Source organism: Triplophysa rosa, linkage group LG2, assembly GCF_024868665.1.
Source record: "Triplophysa rosa linkage group LG2, Trosa_1v2, whole genome shotgun sequence".
Lineage (NCBI taxonomy): Eukaryota > Metazoa > Chordata > Actinopteri > Cypriniformes > Nemacheilidae > Triplophysa > Triplophysa rosa.
In genome coordinates, this window is record NC_079891.1 from 25,804,819 (window position 1) to 25,824,209 (window position 19,391).

At 39.1% G+C, this 19,391-nt stretch overlaps 2 protein-coding genes across 7 annotated transcripts; both read right to left on the reverse strand.

Annotated features, from left to right (window-relative positions):
• Positions 1 to 9: 9 nt before the first annotated feature.
• Positions 10 to 14,644, reverse strand: rabl6b (RAB, member RAS oncogene family-like 6b). Of its 5 annotated transcripts, none has more exons than XM_057319324.1 (17): positions 14,482 to 14,642; positions 13,570 to 13,992; positions 13,230 to 13,364; positions 10,632 to 10,679; positions 10,365 to 10,394; positions 9,965 to 10,017; positions 9,763 to 9,854; positions 9,245 to 9,385; positions 4,890 to 4,995; positions 4,466 to 4,569; positions 3,952 to 4,331; positions 2,847 to 3,012; positions 2,533 to 2,727; positions 2,085 to 2,400; positions 1,827 to 2,010; positions 1,575 to 1,630; positions 10 to 1,494 (listed from the first exon to the last, which is right to left on the reverse strand). In XM_057319324.1, exons 2-17 carry the CDS (start codon positions 13,700 to 13,702, stop codon positions 1,303 to 1,305), a joined length of 2,331 nt encoding a protein of 776 aa, XP_057175307.1. In that variant the 5' UTR covers positions 13,703 to 13,992; positions 14,482 to 14,642; the 3' UTR covers positions 10 to 1,302. The 5 variants fall into 5 exon arrangements, with proteins under 5 accessions (XP_057175307.1, XP_057175298.1, XP_057175324.1 ...); XM_057319315.1 differs by having other exon boundaries at positions 9,763 to 9,857; positions 14,482 to 14,641; XM_057319350.1 differs by having other exon boundaries at positions 1,383 to 1,494; positions 1,583 to 1,630; positions 9,763 to 9,857; positions 14,482 to 14,644.
• A 396-nt stretch (positions 14,645 to 15,040) lies between these two features.
• On the reverse strand, positions 15,041 to 19,339 carry tcn2 (transcobalamin II). Of its 2 annotated transcripts, none has more exons than XM_057326050.1 (10): positions 19,118 to 19,339; positions 18,804 to 18,873; positions 17,262 to 17,445; positions 16,973 to 17,139; positions 16,711 to 16,863; positions 16,413 to 16,585; positions 16,146 to 16,320; positions 15,751 to 15,931; positions 15,495 to 15,613; positions 15,041 to 15,350 (listed from the first exon to the last, which is right to left on the reverse strand). In XM_057326050.1, exons 2-10 carry the CDS (start codon positions 18,862 to 18,864, stop codon positions 15,289 to 15,291), a joined length of 1,275 nt encoding a protein of 424 aa, XP_057182033.1. In that variant the 5' UTR covers positions 18,865 to 18,873; positions 19,118 to 19,339; the 3' UTR covers positions 15,041 to 15,288. The 2 variants fall into 2 exon arrangements, with proteins under 2 accessions (XP_057182033.1, XP_057182023.1); XM_057326040.1 differs by lacking the exon at positions 19,118 to 19,339 and adding an exon at positions 18,968 to 18,988.
• Between the last annotated feature and the right edge of the window lie 52 nt (positions 19,340 to 19,391).

Consider the following 19,391-nt stretch of genomic DNA (forward strand, 5'->3'; position numbering starts at 1 on the left):
TTTTATTGTAAACATTTTTGATTTTAAAAAACCCTTTTGCTTTGAAGCGTTTTAAAATCTTTAAGGAAGTGAGACTTCATAAACAAAAATTGAATTCTTGACTGTGTAAGCTTTTGAAGGTCAAGAAATACGCATCAGTTGTAAACATAAGCTTTGTGTCTAAATAAAAGCATACTACAGTATATGCACCTCATGCAGTAACAAAACTCAATGTGGATTTATGAAAGCACATAATAACCATTTAATCTTTTTTTCATTTCGAACATCGGCAGCATCAAAGACTTTGCAGAAGCTAACTGTCAGTAATAGCACAGGAATACAACCAAAAATATAAAAATACAGCCACTGAATTTAGGTTTTGAACAATGTAATTTCAACAAAACATAATTTCATTGACAAATTATTAAATTATTTTAAAAAATGGCAGTGACAAATCTTAACTAATAACTCTTGTTGTAATTCATAATTACCATAATAGGACAAAAACAGATGGAGTGCAAAAATTCAAATTCTACAAACAAAAGTAAAGGTAGGATAAATTTTGCATAACCACACTGCATGTATTTTTCATTCATTTATCCAAGAATAGATTATTGGTCCAGCGTTGCATTTTGAGCGAAGACATTTCCTGATTTTAAGCCCAATTTATTTGTTGTCGTATCTACTCCTGTTTTTGACATAGTAACTAGATTTCAAACAATTATTTACCAGATCTGCAAGCCTGAACCATTACATTCCTCAAATATATTTGGGGAAAACCATTACTCCTACCATGAAATACAGTATATATTTTTAAACACTACACAGCAAAACTACACAATGGCAATCTCTCAGTACATCTATACATACTAATAAAGCATTAAATCTGTGAAAACTACTGTTATGGAGTGGTAGTGGTTTACTTTTGAAATGGGTTCCACGTAAACTTTAAGAAAACGTAAGGTTACGATGAAGTGACAATTCATTTCTATCTGAAAAATATAAAGGCTATATAGCATGCAACATGTAGCAGTTTTGCATGGCTTTTCCACTTATTGCAGATTGAGCCCAAAGAGTGCGGACTGCCCCTCACCAACCCACTCCAGGTACGTAGGTTGGAGTGTTTGTGGCAAATGGAAAACCAGTGTGCAACATTTTGAAATCTGACAGTGAATCCAACTGTCATTTAGATCACAGTTATATGCTGGGCTGACAAATAAAGCATTTGTTGTTTTCGACAATGCTTGTTTTCGTGTTTTATTACAAGCTTGTGGTGCCGATGCACAAATATTTCATTACCAGAGAAGTGTGTACAGTTGAGCATTACAGTTCCTCGTATTCTCCCTCCTCTCTTTGTGTGGTGCCTTCTTCACCAGTCAGAAAAGCTTCAAGATCGTCTGTTTTCTTGCTTCGTGATTTTCTTTTTTTCTTCTCTTTTTCATCTCCAGTCCCTCCTGCCTCATCTTTCTCTTTTTTCTTGTGTTTGTGTTTCTTCTTGCTGCTCTTATCATCCTCCTACAATAAAACATAACCCAAGTCAGAAAATAGGACACCATGATTGCTTTTATGAATGATTCTAACTATAATTCAGTAACCTCTTTACTCTTCTTTTTCTTTTTCTTCTTTTCTTTAGAATGTTTACTTTCTTTTTCTGTGACAAGAAAAACAGAATATTTACTTTATTCACACACAAAATAACCTAAACACATTGGAATATTTAAGCCAAGAGAAGCCGCGTGCTACAGTGATAGTGATCTGGTTCATCGAATCAGTCCTATCAGCTTTATAACACACCACATTCTCACAGTTTCCTTATTATTTCCTTTTACATCATTCAAGTAACTTGCCATCTTGCTCCTCGCTGCTGTCTCTACTTTTGATTGACCTCTCCTCGATACCGAGGCCAAAGAGGTCTTCATCATTCTTGCTTTTGAAGGACAACACGGTAGGTTTCAGGGGCTCTGGGTTTTTAGCCGTGGTGATATCATCATCAGACAGATTGGGTAGATCATCTCTAACTGGAAAAGAGACCTTAAGCAAACAAGACATTTGGTTATTTAAACTATCCATCTAGTCGCATGTCTAAAAATCAAGTATAACGTCACCTTAGTCAATTTCTGCTCAACTTCTTCCTCACTCTCGAAATCAGGGTCATCCATGATGAAAGAAAGCATCTGTTTGGCCATCGGTGCATCTTGGTCTGTGTCGGAGGACTCAACCTGAGCTGACCTCTCCTTCTCTTTTATGTGCTGTGCTCGGGGCTCTGCAGTTCCTCCTGATTCTGATGGTGTTTGGTGTGGTTGAGTAGCGTGTACTGGAATAGGGTTAAGCATAGAAGTCTCTACGTTCTGACTGTTGTCCTGGATCAAGGGGTTTACAGATTGCGGTTTATCTTCCAGTGATAATGAATCCAATGCGTCCCTAAATGACCGATCAATATTATTATTGCCATGACAACCAGACTTTGATTCAAGTAACTGTTAGAAGAACTAAGTGCCTCATTTGTTCATTATCATAAATCTAGCATTCACAAAGATTTCCTGCCGTGCTTACAAGTGTTTGTGAGGTTCAAGATCCAAATCTTCATCCTGTTCTACGGTAGGTTTTGGACCCTCCTCATCACTGGAGAGAGTGATATCCAGGTCTGTATTGGTAACAGATCCTTTGGGCTCCGGTTCTACATCATCTGGGTCCAAATCATCCTGGAACCCAGCGACCATAGGGTTACCCTCTCTTCCTTCACCATCACTGATATAAACATTGTACAAAGAGTAAATAGTAACAAATTCAACTGATCAGGTACAGATGTTTAAAAACACAACCACATAGAGAATTAAAGTTAACAATGAGAATCCAAATGATCTTGCCTGTCACTGTCTCCAATGCCTGTTGTAGAGGGCTGATTGTTCATGGCGTGTCTCGGGTTAGAAGGCAGACTGTCGTCCAGGAAGCTTTTGTCTAGTCCCTCATCTGGCACAAAATCATCCACGCTCTGAACTGCAGGAGGAGCGGCTGAAGCTGCTGCTTCTGACTCTAAAAATATTTTTAAAAAGTGAGAGATCAAATGATCTGTGGCAAGAAATATGCAATGTCATTAACAAAGAATCCACTGATCAGCCTTTACCAGCAATATTTTTTACTCCAGTACTTAATATGCATATTTACTTTATTGTCAGCTGTCGATGTTCTCGTCCCATTAAAGGACCATTATATGAAATTTAGCGACATCTAGTGGTGAGGTTACGAATGGCAACCTTTCGAAGCACTACGACGGCTGACACAGAACTAAGACATCGTCATGTTGTCTCTTCTTTGCCGAAGGAGATAACGTATTTACAAAACATGTTCTGTAGTCCAGTTTGTCCGTTTAGGGCTACTGTAGAACAACATGGCGAATGTAAGGGGACCCGCGGTGTATGTAGATAGAAATACCTCATTCTAAGGTAAGAAAACCATAACGCTTCATAAGGTCTTTATACACCTCTGACCACATAGTTATGTATATTATATTGCATTTCTGTCAATAGATACTCCAAAAAATGACACACTGGACATTTAAGTGGGGTTTAGAATGAAGTCTTGTGATTTTCTACCGAACCACAATGCATCCTTATGATCTGCACGAGTCCTAATCCGATCCATTTTTTTTACATCCGTGTGGCTCTAGCTGGACGAAAACTCTCTAAAAGAGTGTGTGTGTGTGTTAATTCCTCAAAGTCCCTCTTGGAATTGACAGTATTGGGTCAATCTTTAAACAGTGAGTCACTGAAACATTTTGAGAAGAAAGTCCTAAAACTGTTAAACCTTGAATATAAAGCTAATATTTAATACATTAAGTACACTAAGATGTAACATCAAATTTCGATATTCAGATTCATCAAGGCAAAAACTCAAGAACATCACACAAACATCTCACCTTCACCAGACAGATAAGGAGCTGTGCATCACAAACCACACAGCACCAAAACTCACCTTGGGTGACGTCCGAAGGCTCCTGTGTAGAAGCTGTGCCAAAGAGCCTGGAAATGAAGCTGCGTTTCTGGGGTTGAGGAGCAGAAGCCTGCGCTAGAGCACATACGGCAGGGTCGGGGTGAGCGGGAGAAGGGGAGGGAGAACAAGCGGGCGCTTGGGTTAAAGGAATAATGGGAGGAGGAGGGGATGGAGAAGGTGACGGAGACTTCGGGGCCTGGGAAGGAATGGGTGGCTGCTGGGGGCTACAGGGGCTGGAGCTGCTGGTGGAGCATCCGCTCTGAGGAACGATGGGAGACTGCGAGCCGGAGGATGGGCTCTGTCCATTAGCAGGGCCAGGGGAGTTGTAGCCTTTGCCGCGAGACTCAATAATTTCCAGGAAACTGCAAATTATAACAGATCATAATAGTCTACATGATGCATACATACACAATGTGGCTTTTGTGAGGGACTGTACTTGTATTTGCATAGCATGTCTGTGATATCTGAACACGAATGACATATTTTAAAACCTTACATATCATAGTTCTGATCTTCCGTCTCCTGTTGGACTGTTAGCTCCTCTAACGTAGCATCAATGTCCAACTGATTGGTCTCTAGTTGTCGTAACAGGGTCTCTCGCTGTAAAGGTTACATCATAATTTAAAATAAAAAAACTTGAAGACATGAGTTCCCTTAGTTACTCTTTCTTTCAAAACTGCAATGACTATAGTAATGGCAAATAGCCTAAGTTGCCAAGCAAGCGGATGTTAGGTAAGACCACTAATCTCCTTTTTGTTGGGCACATGACACAGTTTAAAAACTATGACCAAATCCATGGAGCATGTTAAAATGTTATGTATTTCTATTTCTTCTGGGACCGGGTTAACTTCTGATTTAAAGCACCCTGTAGTCAGTGTTTAACATCAGTGATATTCAGAGACTAGAGCATTGACACTCACCTGAAGTTGTAAGAATGGAATGTTGAAAAATCGGTGCAAATATTTCAAACCAAAGCCGTTCTTCATGGAAGATTCTGCATAATGGATGTAGGAGGAGCCAAGGGGCCTACACAATTATAGAGATACAAAACAACAATTAAAACAAACAGCAGCACCGTATGCCTGATTTACAAGCTTAAATCTGACAGGTGGGATAATCAAGGTTTTAAATTAGGGATGCACAAATATGTAAATTTTGGCCGATAACGATAATTCTTTAACATTGGAAGCCGATAACCGATACATTGGCCGATATACAGTATCTAATAGGGGTGGGGAAAAAATCGATATGGCGATTTATCGCAACATTTCAGCCTGCGAGACGTTATCGATACTCCGGCACAAAGTATTGATTTTTTTTCAAATACAAAAGATCTAAATTCATACCTACACTGTGCTTACCATAACGGCAGTACCCACATATTTCTTGTGGTGACGCTCCCAGATTACAGATGGTCAAATGAACGGAAATTGTAATTCACAGCAGAGAAGAAATACCCAGCATAATGGCGGACCAACAACAAATTAGAGATGCGCCAGTGTCTTTTAAATCAAAAGTTTGGGCGCACTTTGGATTTCGTAGTGAATGGAAATAAGTAGGCGTGGTTAACTCGGCGCTCTACAAGTTGGGAATACTCTTTTGACCTTCTTTCAGTCTGTAGTTTCGTGATTCGCTCCAGTCCGGCGCTTTCTCTCTCACCCGCAGTGCTCGTGCAGGGGTGCAGGTATCTGCGCGTGCATATTAAAAAAGCTCATTCTCACGTATGTCAGAAGTCAGATTGTTTTGTAAAGCTTTAATAGTTTTGATAAAGTTCAACTTTAGGCGAGCCGAGGCAAAACTTGGGTTGAAATGCGCGATGATCCTCATAGCGTGAGCGCTTTGACGTGACGCGCCGCAAACCCCCGTTTTGGGAGATGCGTGTGGAGTCACCAGAGACTCACAGTCCAAAGACAAGCGCAAGAATAAACAAACCTAAAGACAGACAGTCGCAACACACTAAAAATGCTCATGTATTAGATCATTTTTTCCCTTCATTTACAGATGTCGTGATGTATTGTTATAGAATTGGCAAGCGATACATCGATTATCGCAGAATCGGCGCCTTGCGATATTATCGGTATCGTGAGCCCTGTATTTCATATCGAATCGTATCGGGAGGTACCCTGCGATTCCCACCCCTAGTATCTAAATATTAAAATAAAATTCCCTTAGACTGAAACAAAAGGCAAAAAATGAACAACTACCTTTATTTGAAAACATTCACCGCATAAAACAAGGTAACCATTAGTTATCTTTTTACTTTACACTAGTTAACGATTCTTTAACCTTCAGACTTTTCTGGTATATTTAATAAACAAATTATAGATGTTCTTCCAGAAAAATGTTTTCAATAGCCACATGTCTAACAGGTCTCAAGTAGGCATGGGCCGGTATGAGATTTTGACGGTATGATAACCTTTTGCAAAAGTGACACGGTTTCACAGTATTACAATTACAATAGCAAAATCTGTTAATTTCAAATGTCTGCATATACAAACAACAATTTTTCAACTGGGCACAAATACATTATATTTTTAACCAACATTCATAGAACATATATGTCAGGTAAAAATAAAGCCTAAAAATTATAATACTCTTTCAAAAAATATATTTTTGTCATAGCCCATATATTAGGCCTAAACATCAAACATTGCATTACATGACTTAATTATGTATTTTTGTGTAAACACAGCTCATACCTAAGAAACGATTTTACAGAAAATCAAGGCCCATGCCTAGTCTCAAGACAGAAAGCATTCAGACTAGAGCTGAAGATCTTTGCCCGAACCCGACGGACCCGACGTGACCCGACGGGTTCGGGCTTAATTTCTATCATTTTACACGGGCTCGGGCTTGCGCGGTAAATGAGCGGTCATGTGACAATTGCGAAAAGGTGCACTGACATGGCAGAAGAAAAGAGGGAAGCTTTAGTACAGAAACTTAAGACTTTGTTGAAGGATGGCACAGTCGCAATGACCACAGACATGTGGACAGAGGATTATCGTAAAATTAGTTATTTGACAATCACATGCCATTTCATAAGTGAGGATATGGAACTGGTGAATAAAACCCTGACAACTACAATGTTCCCTTTGGAAGAGGCAAAGACGGGAGAAAATATCAGACGGGAGATATTGAAACTACTGGTGACAAAGTTTGGCCTTGACGCTTCCTCTCTCAGCAAAATTGTATAGGTGACCGATGAGGGGGCAAACATTAAATTAGCTCTGCGGCCATACCAGAGATTGGACTGCATTGACCATGTCATTAATACAGTACTGCGCCATGGACTCGACATTGCCGAGTTATCCAAAGCCGACGGTGCTCCGGACATAGGAGATACCATTTCTGCTGCTAAATCATTAGTCAGGCACGTTAAACAGTCGGGGCTGGCTGCGCAACTGTCAACAACATTGCTGCAAATGGGAGACACTCGGTTCAGTACGATGTACCTCACACTGACATCTATACAGGCCATTTATCCTGAGCTCCATGAAAAACTGGAGGCACGAGGGGAGAGCACGCGCATTGAAAAAATAGCACCGCACACACTGGGCTTTTTGATAGACTTTCTGAAGCCGTTCTATGAAGCACAGCGGGAACTTGAGGGTGACAAGTATCCAACACTTAATCGTGTGTGTCTCTGGTGTGAGAAACTGAAACGCCACTGTCAGCCCAATGCCCTGGACTCCCCTCAGCAAGCTGTCGTGCGTAAAAGGCACGAAGACTGGCTCGCGCGTAAAGTGATAATACAGGACCTCCACAAGATCGCAACATTCCTCTGGCCAAAATTTAACCAGCTGAGAATGTTGTCACACTCAGACAGGAATGCCGTACATGCTCATGCCCACACTCTTCTGCAAGCCATAGCTGGAGGTGCACTAGATGTGGAGATTCGAGACCCAGAGCTCTCCGGAGTCGGGAAAATGTACAGCAAGCTAACTGGGAAGATGACGAGGTCACTCGCTACATTAAAACGGCTGTCATGGAAAATGAAATGGATGTTCTTGGCTGGTGGAAGATCAACAAACCATCCTACACAAAACTTGCAAAATTAGCCAGATCAGTATTATGCATCCCGGCCAGTAGCAGCAGCAGTGAAAGGGTGTTCAGTGCTGCAGGACGCACCATCAGAGAGCACAGGACCGCGCTGAAGCCATCTACAATGGATTCAATAATTTTCCTCCACAAAAACATGTAGCCTAATCTTGGTGAGTAAAGGTTTTTCAAATTATAACTAAATATTAATTGAGTCTTAAATGCATAATGTAGACAGAGTATAGGCTAATGTTGGCATTATTCTTTTATTAAATTTCAGCTGTGCCGTCGCGTTGATGCCGGATTGTGGAGAGAAGTGGCAAAGCAAATCCCGCGGAGCCTTTATCTTAATTTCGTTATTGCCAAATACCCATCTTAATTTCGAATTTATCTTAGTTAAATTTTTTAAGAAATACTCATTTTTATTGGCTATTTATAGGCTAAGTGTAATGCCTATTTAGAGTGCTGAGATGTTACGAAAATTACAGAAGACTTATTTTATTTATTTGTTCCAACTTCCAAGTGGCCTATAGCCTACGTTAGTCATTAATAAATGATGTTAAAACATGTATAAATGACTCATTCTTGACAAAAGCTGTGTGCGTGCGCACATTTGAATAGCCTAATGTCGGGCTGCAAACGGGTTCGGGCTTTTAAAAAGCTGTCAATCAAAATGTACTTGTCGGGCTCGGGCCGAATTCTGTCGGGCTCGGGCACTGTCGGGCCTAACTTTTAAGGCCCTATTACAGCTCTAATTCAGACAGCAGTCTGATTAAAACAATATGCTTTTGTTCCTATAATTTACACATTCATAAATACTGTATCTACATACTGTACCTACCCCAGCAATGTTTTGATAATAGCAGTAAGTGAATGATCATGACATAAATACAGTACTGTACTGTATTTTAACTGCGAGCAGCGTGCAGGAAATGATTTAAGATTTATCGCCTTAAATATATGGGCATAAATTTTATTATCGGCCGATACCGATATAGCCGATAATTTATCGTGCATCCCTATTTTAAATAGATTTTAAATCAGCTAAATCAGATAAAAAAATCAGCCAAAAGAAAACTTGACGATGTTTCTCGATAACAATTACAAACAATTTGCAGACCAATGTTTCTGAACTAAAACAGCATTCACAATTGGCAATTCATTTTACCACTTAAATGTGATGCAATTTAAAATAAAGAGAATTTCACAACAACAATAATAACAGAAAGGATCCAACCTGTTAAGGCCAGCAATGAAGTCACGGATATCATCAGGCAACACGACTCTGTGTTCTCCCATGTCACGATAATTACCAAGAACACAAACCGGCACGTGAGTGGGCACCTTAGGTAGCTCCCGCAGAATATAATTGTAAGTCCTACAGAAGCATTAAACAGGGTTATGCAACTATGTATAAATGTGTGTTCTTCCCACATAAGTGCAGAAAGCAAGCATAAAAAGTAACTTAAATTTGTGCAGAAAAACACACAGTCTACAACTTTTTATTATTACAATGTTTAATAACTATTTGATCTACAAAAACTGATAAAATCAGGCTTGTATATGACTCCGAGTTCTGAGGGAGTAGTCACTAGAGATGGGTAGTTGACAAATAAATCGTACATGTGTCCTACGGTGTCACATAGCAAATTTTAGAAAACAAACTGTTTTTAGTCCATCGTTTATATTATTAATATTCATATGTATCGTACCCAGATGCGTCACATGATTGAACAACGGTCTCTGTTCACCTACCACTGTTTGGTGATGTCAAACATCAGGATCACACCATTGCAGTTCTTATACACGTCGAGAAACTCAGCGTCCAAAGCCATTTCACTCTCGGTCTGCTAAAAGCACAGAGACATTTAAAGGTAAACCCTTAAATTCCTGCAAAAATATAGGCAGACCCCTATGTAGAGTTCACAGAAGGATCTAACAATCTTAACTGATCTACCTCTTGAGGTTCATTCTCCAACTTCAAAGTTTCACCCCTCTTTTTCCCCTTGCCTAAAAAATGGCACATCACAGAATATATTACAGAAAGTAATACGTAAACAAAGCATCAAATCTCAAATTAGTTTGAAAAAACCTAATGTCATTAACTAGGTTTTCTAACGTCAAACAAAGTTTCAAGTGCACGCAAGTTTGTGGCTTTTCCTTTCACACAGGAACTGATATAAGCTATACGAGCTTAAGTTCTGTAGAGCCTTTGAACCACACTACATCAGTAGATGCGTCGGGCAGTTTTGACACACAGCTGGTCAACACAAAATGTTTGCACCCAGATAATATAACAAACAGACACTCAACCACCAAGCACAAGCCTATAGTCTACAATCTATGGAGTTTCTCACCTACACCTTCAGGAATGGGGATTTTTTGGCCTGGTTGGATAGCAGGTAAGAAAAGTACCATTAATTTAAATGACTGGGGAACATGGTAGGTGAAATGGCTTCATGTGTGACTATTAGAATGATATGGAGGATATAAATGCAACATGCAGTATCTGGTTTTTATTAAGTTTTAAAGATATTTGAAACACAAAAATCGGTGATGTATACGATGTTCACATGACATGGAATGTACAGGAAATCAACGTAAATGGAGTAGTGGAAACTAACCTTTATCTACCACGTCCCACACCTCCACCTTCACCACATCATCAGTAGCTGAGGGGAAATAAAAGGGCAGTTCAATCAGGGCAGTTCTGAGGTCTAAGGTCACTTTCCAAAGTGAATCTGTTTAGCTTTGCGGCTTTAATTATATACATCTGAAATGTACTACATAAATGTAAACAAATACAAATCTTTAATCTCATAAGAACTCATTAGAGAGAATATATAATACTACTGTGTAATATGGTTTCTTTAAAACAAAGAACAGGCAAAAGGTGTGCTTTCAGGCAAAAAGGGGTAGTCGTGGCCTAATGGTCACAGTCGGACTCGTGAGTGACCAGAAGGTTGCCGGTTCGATTCTCAGGGCCGGTGGGTAACGACTGAGGTGCCCTTGAGCAAGGCACCTTACCCCCACTTGCTCCCCGGGCGCTGCAGTGATAGCTGCCCACTGCTCCGGGTGTACGTGTGTTCACCACTTGCTGTGTGTGAGTTCACTACTCACTGGATGGGTTAAATGCAGAGGTCACATTTCGGGTCACCATACCTGACAAATGGGTCACTTTCACTTTCGAATGAGCATAAAAGTGATTTGTAAGCAGTTGAATACATGTACAGCCAAGCCTGCTATCAAACTCAAATCATTAATTACAATGAACATGTTACATCATGTGATTATGAGGTAATAAGTAATAGATGGATGTGAATAGGAAAAAACACACATGCTCTAGTCTAGAAACCACTATGCCTCTAATTGTATACACTATTTAATGCTATAGATCTACATGTCTTATCAATTCATCCATTCCTCCATCTGATTCAGCTCAGTAGCAGCTTATAGACCATCTACAAACCCGATTCCAAAAAAGTTGGGACACTGTACAAATTGTGAATAAAAACAGAATGCAATGATGTGGAAGTTTCAAATTTCAATATTTTATTCAGAATACAACATAGATGACATATCAAATGTTTAAACTGAGAGAATGTATCATTTTAAGGGAAAAATAAGTTGATTTTAAATTTCATGGCATCAACACATCTCAAAAAAGTTGGGACAAGGCCATGTTTACCACTGTGTGGCATCCCCTCTTCTTTTTATAACAGTCTGCAAACGTCTGGGGACTGAGGAGACAAGTTGCTCAAGTTTAGGAATAGGAATGTTGTCCCATTCTTGTCTAATACAGGCTTCTAGTTGCTCGACTGTCTTAGGTCTTCTTTGTCGCATCTTCCTCTTTATGATGCGCCAAATGTTTTCTATGGGTGAAAGATCTGGACTGCAGGCTGGCCATTTCAGTACCCGGATCCTTCTTCTACGCAGCCATGATGTTGTAATTGATGCGGTATGTGGTCTGGCATTGTCATGTTGGAAAATGCAAGGTCTTCCCTGAAAGAGACGACGTCTGGATGGGAGCATATGTTGTTCTAGAACTTGGATATACCTTTCAGCATTGATGGTGCCTTTCCAGATGTGTAAGCTGCCCATGCCACACGCACTCATGCAACCCCATACCATCAGAGATGCAGGCTTCTGAACTGAGCGCTGATAACAACTTGGGTTGTCCTTGTCCTCTTTAGTCTGGATGACATGGCGTCCCAGTTTTCCAAAAAGAACTTCAAATTTTGATTCGTCTGACCACAGAACAGTTTTCCACTTTGCCACAGTCCATTTTAAATGAGCCTTGGCCCAGAGAAAACGCCTGCGCTTCTGGATCATGTTTAGATATGGCTTCTTTTTTGACCTATAGAGTTTTAGCCGGCAACGGCGAATGGCACGGTGGATTGTGTTCACCGACAATGTTTTCTGGAAGTATTCCTGAGCCCATGTTGTGATTTCCATTACAGTAGCATTCCTGTATGTGATGCAGTGCCGTCTAAGGGCCCGAAGATCACGGGCATCCAGTATGGTTTTCCGGCCTTGACCCTTACGCACAGAGATTGTTCCAGATTCTCTGAATCTTTGGATGATATTATGCACTGTAGATGATGATAACTTCAAACTCTTTGCAATTTTTCTCTGAGAAACTCCTTTCTGATATTGCTCCACTATTTTTCGCCGCAGCATTGGGGGAATTGGTGATCCTCTGCCCATCTTGACTTCTGAGAGACACTGCCACTCTGAGAGGCTCTTTTTATACCCAATCATGTTGCCAATTGACCTAATAAGTTGCAAATTGGTCCTCCAGCTGTTCCTTATATGTACATTTAACTTTTCCGGCCTCTTATTGCTACCTGTCCCAACTTTTTTGGAATGTGTAGCTCTCATGAAATCCAAAATGAGCCAATATTTGGCATGACATTTCAAAATGTCTCACTTTCAACATTTGATATGTTATCTATATTCTATTGTGAATAAAATATAAGTTTATGAGATTCGTAAATTATTGCATTCTTTTTTATTCACAATTTGTACAGTGTCCCAACTTTTTTGGAATCGGGTTTGTATTTACCTTGATGCAAATCTATTTTAACGTAAGAAGCATGAATAGACAGAAATAAAAAATCATCAAGTTACACAATCATTTTCAAACTAAAGTGCACAGGTGCATTTCTATCATTATGCTATCTTTCCTAAAAAATACATTTCAATGGGAAAAACAGCCTTACTTTTGTAATTCCAGTGGATACTAGTGGCCTGGATCTCCTGAGTGGGGATGTATTCTTCCTGAAACTTTTTACCCTGGAGCCGATGCCACAGGGTGCTCTTTCCTGTGTTTCTATCTCCTCTGATGACTATTTTCACTGTAGTGCAGACAGAAAACACACAACATGTTGGAGCATGTGATAACCTTATCTCTAGCACACAGCGCTCAGAGGCTTGTTATGACAAGTTGTGATTAACTTTCACTAGCTTTATTCCAATTTCAAATTTGTATCTGTTCACCTCAATAGATAGATGGTACAATAAAATAAAATGTGATGCTTTGCAAAAATATTGGTGACTTACTGTTGTACTGAACTCCTTTGGCGAATCGTCTCTGCAGACTCTGGTTCATGGACTGTAGGCCGGCAGGGATGTTCTTGTCCTTTACCTGACCAGCTGGCTCAGAGCCAACCAGCTTCTTTAGAGCGGAAAACATATTGGCCTCTAGATGTGCCTTATAAATATAAATATTCTAGTGTCAAACACGCCTCTATGGTGTCCTCTCTTCGTCTGTCTGTGGATGGACAGTTTTCTTGCAATGCACATTAATCATTTTAACACGTTTGTGAGACAAGTAAATCCTCCTTTGGAATAGCATAACATCTTAAAATATTCTGGATATATTTAGATGTTCATCTCTGGATACTTTTCCACAGAATTGTAGCTCTCATGCAGTCCAGCATCAAAGATCTTCGTTCATGTGCTTGAGCAGATCCTCATCAGCTTCTGCAGGCACAACATACAGGGAAAAAACATGGGTTGATGTAATGGATTACATCACATACTGTAAGCAAAGCAGCTTAGACGTTGCTATTATGGTTCTTTAATATGGTTTCTCTGTCAAATGTTGACCTGCATTAACTATAATTTGCAAGGATGCTTGTCGCTTATGCATTAAAACCTAGCGAGCTGTCCACGTAGAACGCATTTTGCTGCCTAGTTAGGCAGCTCACTAGGTTTTGAGTTACAATATGACATTGCAATTCTACCATTCCATAAATATCCTTTTACGTTTATACTTCCATTACTTATATGCAATATCTAGTAAAACAGCTTTTATTAAAAAAAATAAGGACACATGTTTGTAGAAAAGCTGCACTAAAGTGGGAATCAGATATTTGACAAATGTATCTAACGTCACACATACTAGCCTGCTAACTAACACGGAACTGACAAACTGTATTTTTACCAAATTTGTGATGTTATTGTACTTACACCGTAGTTGAAGTCTATACTAGACCTGAACGATTAACGTTAGTTTCAGCGTTTCGCATCTTATATTTCTGACACACTGTGCAGTGTGTTCATACTAAAGCATTAGCAGCTGTATAGAGCTCATGAATAATGAAATAATCGTAGTGCTACGCTCACGCTGTGTATCTGTGAAGTGCGCTGTGACTGCACGCACAACCGTTAAATTTCAAAGTAAAAGTCACAACATTACGTTCCACACACGCATGCATACATTTTTTTTCATTATTTACTCACTCTCATGTCATTTCAAACCATAATCTCAATCCATTCATAAATAATATTTCCTTTTGTATTCGACAGAAGAAAGAGTCATATACGTGTTTTGAACCGTTATTATTTGGTTATTCCTCTAAATGGGTATAATTTTTTTGCAAAATATTTATTTCCTTTGATTTTGAGGTGCAACATAGTTTCATCTTTTCTCCATTTTTGAAGTAGTGTGTAGTTTAAAATTGTTATCTTCATTGTGAAAACTAATGCCTTTGCAGTTGTTAAAAAGAATAAGGTCAAACATTGTCAAAATATTTCTAATCTTTAATATTTGTTTATTCAAAATGGCAGGCAACATACTTAAAAGTAAACATGTTTGATCTTAAAGATATGTTTATGTAAAATCAATACGATCAATACAGTACAGTACAAACTTTTGTTCTGTTTCTTCAAACAATAAATTCTGTCAGGAAAATTAAAATCGATTAAATTAAAATCAAGGTCCTCCTAAATCCTCTATTCATTTCTTCCTCCATTCATCTTCCTTATGCAAAGGACTCAGTATTCAGTGTTCTTAATGGAGATTTTTTGCTCTGAGTCAATTTTATAGTCTTTGATACCTGAGGAGAAAACACCGCAGATAAAGAAAATCAAGACAGTTTGAGATTATACAACCAAGATTCAGACATACACCATTCATTTACTGATCTGCCATGTGCTTTATGCCATGTGTGCCTAATTTCTGTGTAAAATGTGTTTCTCACCCTCTGTCAGAGTGATGCCATCTGAGGAAATGTGCCAGTATCTACGATCACTTTGACGGGCTTGTTCGTCATTCACCACACTGAGAAATGTCCCCCATAAACTCTCTTCTGTGTTGAAGCTGTAATGAAGATCATAAGATTTGTAATTTTACAAAGTAAGTTCTGATTTATACAGTAACATCTAGCAAATATTTGACAATATATTTCAAACGAAACATTAGATTAAGTGACAAATAAATTGCTAATCCAAACTCACGTGAAACCTTTTTGCTTATCTTGGAGAAGGCTGAGGGCTTGAAAAAGTGAAGAGCCCACGGGTACACGAATTGAATAGACAGATGCTTCACCATTTGATTTAATAACTTCCACCTGTAGAGAAACTCTTCCCTGATCTATGAGAACTTCTGCATCACTGTCAGCATCCAAAACAAGAGTGTCTAAAAGAGGGACATCAAACCCAGAAACACAAACGTATAGTATTAGGAATTAGGTATGTATGACAAAGTCACTTTTTTACATCACAGTTTAACTCACAGATTTTATTTTCCATATATATTTTGTAATAACTGTGCTGTGTTTTACTTAAAAACATTCTTCGCTGTAATTTCACACATTTTAGTATGAAGCTGTAAGTGGATGTGCTGTACGCACCATCCTCGCTGCGACATTCTTTGCTCTTCAGATGGAGGTAAGATTGTTTCTGTAGGGCAGGCAGGACCTGGGAAATGGCCATGGTGTCATGATAGGTTCCCTTTCTAGCATCTGCCCATAAAGCATTCAAGGAAGGTTCAAACTCATCCATCTGACTACCCATAGCCAACAAGGCCTAAAAACAGACAAACCTGAGAACTTTTATTCTTGTGATAAAATTATTTGGATAGTTACTGCATTCATGTGTACAACTAACGTTTTTTTTACCTGCACTGCCAATCCAGTGCTGAACTCATTGCCCATGTGGCCATCAGCTCTTTTAGAGTCAAGAAGCCTTTGCTTAATGGTGGCAAGAGCCCTGTCCAGCTCATCTTCATCTTTAACATAAGTTCCCTGATCTTTCAGACATTGGAGGGCCATGCCTGCCATAGCATGCGAGTCTGAGGGGGTGAAAGAGGATGTCATATTCAAATATACAGTGTGATTAAAGAAATGTATTGTCTTTAATTGTCTTGATTTCGGACATGTGAACAAATCCACAGCAAAAAGAAGACCTTAAACTTACCCACACATAAGGACTCTCCATGTTTAATCTGTCCATGTTCCACGGCATGGATGAGCTTGTGGCTGACATGGGCATTGACTCTAATGCCACTCACACACAAAGCCAGAATGCCTAGAGAATACTGATAGTAGCTGGTCTTTGGTCGGTGACTGACTGCGGAAAAGAAAAAAAACAGTACATTTAGAAATATCACTAAAGGTTTTGTTAAACCCTACTCCATTTATTTCACACCTTGATTGTCTACAAAGGCATTTGGTCTTACATAAAATGTTCTGTTTCTCCTCCTCCATCTCTCTCTTGAGGTGAATAAGCACGAGTTCCCTCTCATTGCCAGTGAGATACAGGCTTTGCAGGTCATAGCAGGAAGACCTCAAAGCCAAAATGTACAGGGCAAGACGGCCAACCGCCAACTCTTTGTTTTTGAGAGATCTTTATAAAGGACACAAACAAAAATGAAAACGGACTTTTGACCGCTACATGAATTTTCTGATAGGATCTATTACACACAAGACCAAGAAGCACTGTGAGAAGGATTGTGAGCTGTTCCATACTTCTCAATATCATCCTGAAGCTCCGTCTTAAGGCGGTTGAGATGTTTGCTCTCTTTAGCTAGGTTATGGTGTGGTGAGAGCCTCAGGGCGATGTGCACACTGGGATTGGGTAGGTTCTCTTGCATGTCCACAGAACGCAGTAGCTGCTTATTGAGGGACAGGTGGAGTTCATCATGATCCAATGCTGAGAAATCAAACAGACACGTATATACATACACATATTACTAGGGTTGTCAACTAGGAACATTGACTTGGACACTGTAATAAGCGGGAATTCGCTTATTTCCTTTAGCCCTGTTGAACATTTACATACTACAGAGTATACAGTATACAAGTGTGTATGAGCCTAAATTACTACGCTTTTCTAGAATAGCGCACAAGCACAAGCTGGGACTGCTTGGATTTGTAGTCCATCAGTTTTGTAATCTTTAACCGGAAGTGCATAATAGTAAACAAACACACGCTGTTTGGGATGAGAGAGACAATTTAAAATAAAAACGTATTGTTGTTGTTATGTATATACTGTACCTATAAAGCTTGTTAATTGACGTCATGCAGCGTTGAATGTTGCGCCATCTTGGGAGGATGGCTGCTAGTGTGTTCAATGCAGTGTTTTGCTTTTTTTGTTTGATTAGGAATTACAACCATGGTAGGTCGGTCTTGCTGTGTTAAAACTGCAATAGCATTACGCAGAGTCGTTCAGGAAAAGCCCATGGTTCTTTCACTTTGGATTTGTCCATATATCAAACAAAAGAAGTAATGGTACATATCAAAACAATAATAGCAGTGGAGTATTATCCACGCAAGATGTTGCAACATGCAACATGCACATTCTCTATTGTCCTTAATATCACTGACCTGTTCGAAAGTACATGAAAGAGAAAAAATGTTGGTAATGTAAATCAGTGGCATTGCACAGTTGATCGATGTCCACTGTCTCAGCAATATGTCACATTGACATTTACCTGCCTATGCAATCCATAAAACTGTAGTTATCTCAAAACTGTCATTGTCCAAAGAGAGGGCAAAGAACCGAAGGAAAAGTGTATTCTCTCAGCAAAACCTCTGCTGACAGGACAAAAGGAAATGACCCAATAAGCATAAAAGGGTTGGGAAACAGTTTAATGAAGATCTTAGTTTTTATTATATATGGGATGAAGAGGGGTTCACACAAGAACACCCTTTGTCAACATTATCAGTAATCAAAATACCGCCACAGTATTTTTGGAAGGGTGCTGCTATAAAAATGGATAAAAGTATTGAGCAAGGATTATTCCACAAAATAACCATGTCAAAACAACCATGACAAAAGACATAATAAATAAATAAATACTAATTAAAACACAAAAACATACAGAATTAAAAAATGAACATTTCATTTTTTGGATTTCCACCTTAATTTGGCATACCCAATTTTAAATGCACACCATATCCACATACAGTGGTGTAAAAGTTTGTTTTCTAAAGTCTGTTTTTGAAAGTGTATTACTCTGAGCCTGAGGGGCCCAGGAAACGTTTATGACGTAATTACATAAGGCTTACCACAAGGTTTGCCAGCAGTCAGCGACAGCAGTGCACTCACAAAGACGAGAGTCCCCTTCATTACTTTGATCTGAAGTTGAAACAACACATACAACTAGTTGTAAGGCTTATTGTAATGTACTACAAAGTAACCAACAAGAAATAAAACATTATATCAGGCTGACCTTCATCTGTAAAGAATACAATTATCACGATCATACTTATATTTTATTGTTAGTTGGCAGTAGCTTTAAAAGACGTTGAATGAATTCTCTGGGTAAGTTTTCTGTTTTAACGTAAAGTTAACAAACACGTCTAACCAAGCAGTTTCTTACCTTTCCAGAGGCTTACAGCACAAAGTTACGCTGCTAAAATGAACACGTGACTTTTACTACCAGAGGAGGAGTTTACAGCTAAACATCCCGGGGTCAGTGAAGTAGTTAGTTACTTATCTACAGAGAATGTAGTTTTTACAGTATAGTGTCAGTATGTGCTTTAAACCTTAATTATCTTCACATTTTGATTTTCTTAATTTTTTTTAAAGTCTGGCCCAAAAAAAACCCGGCTCACTCGTCCCAAACAGTGCATGCGTTTGTTTACTGTTATTGT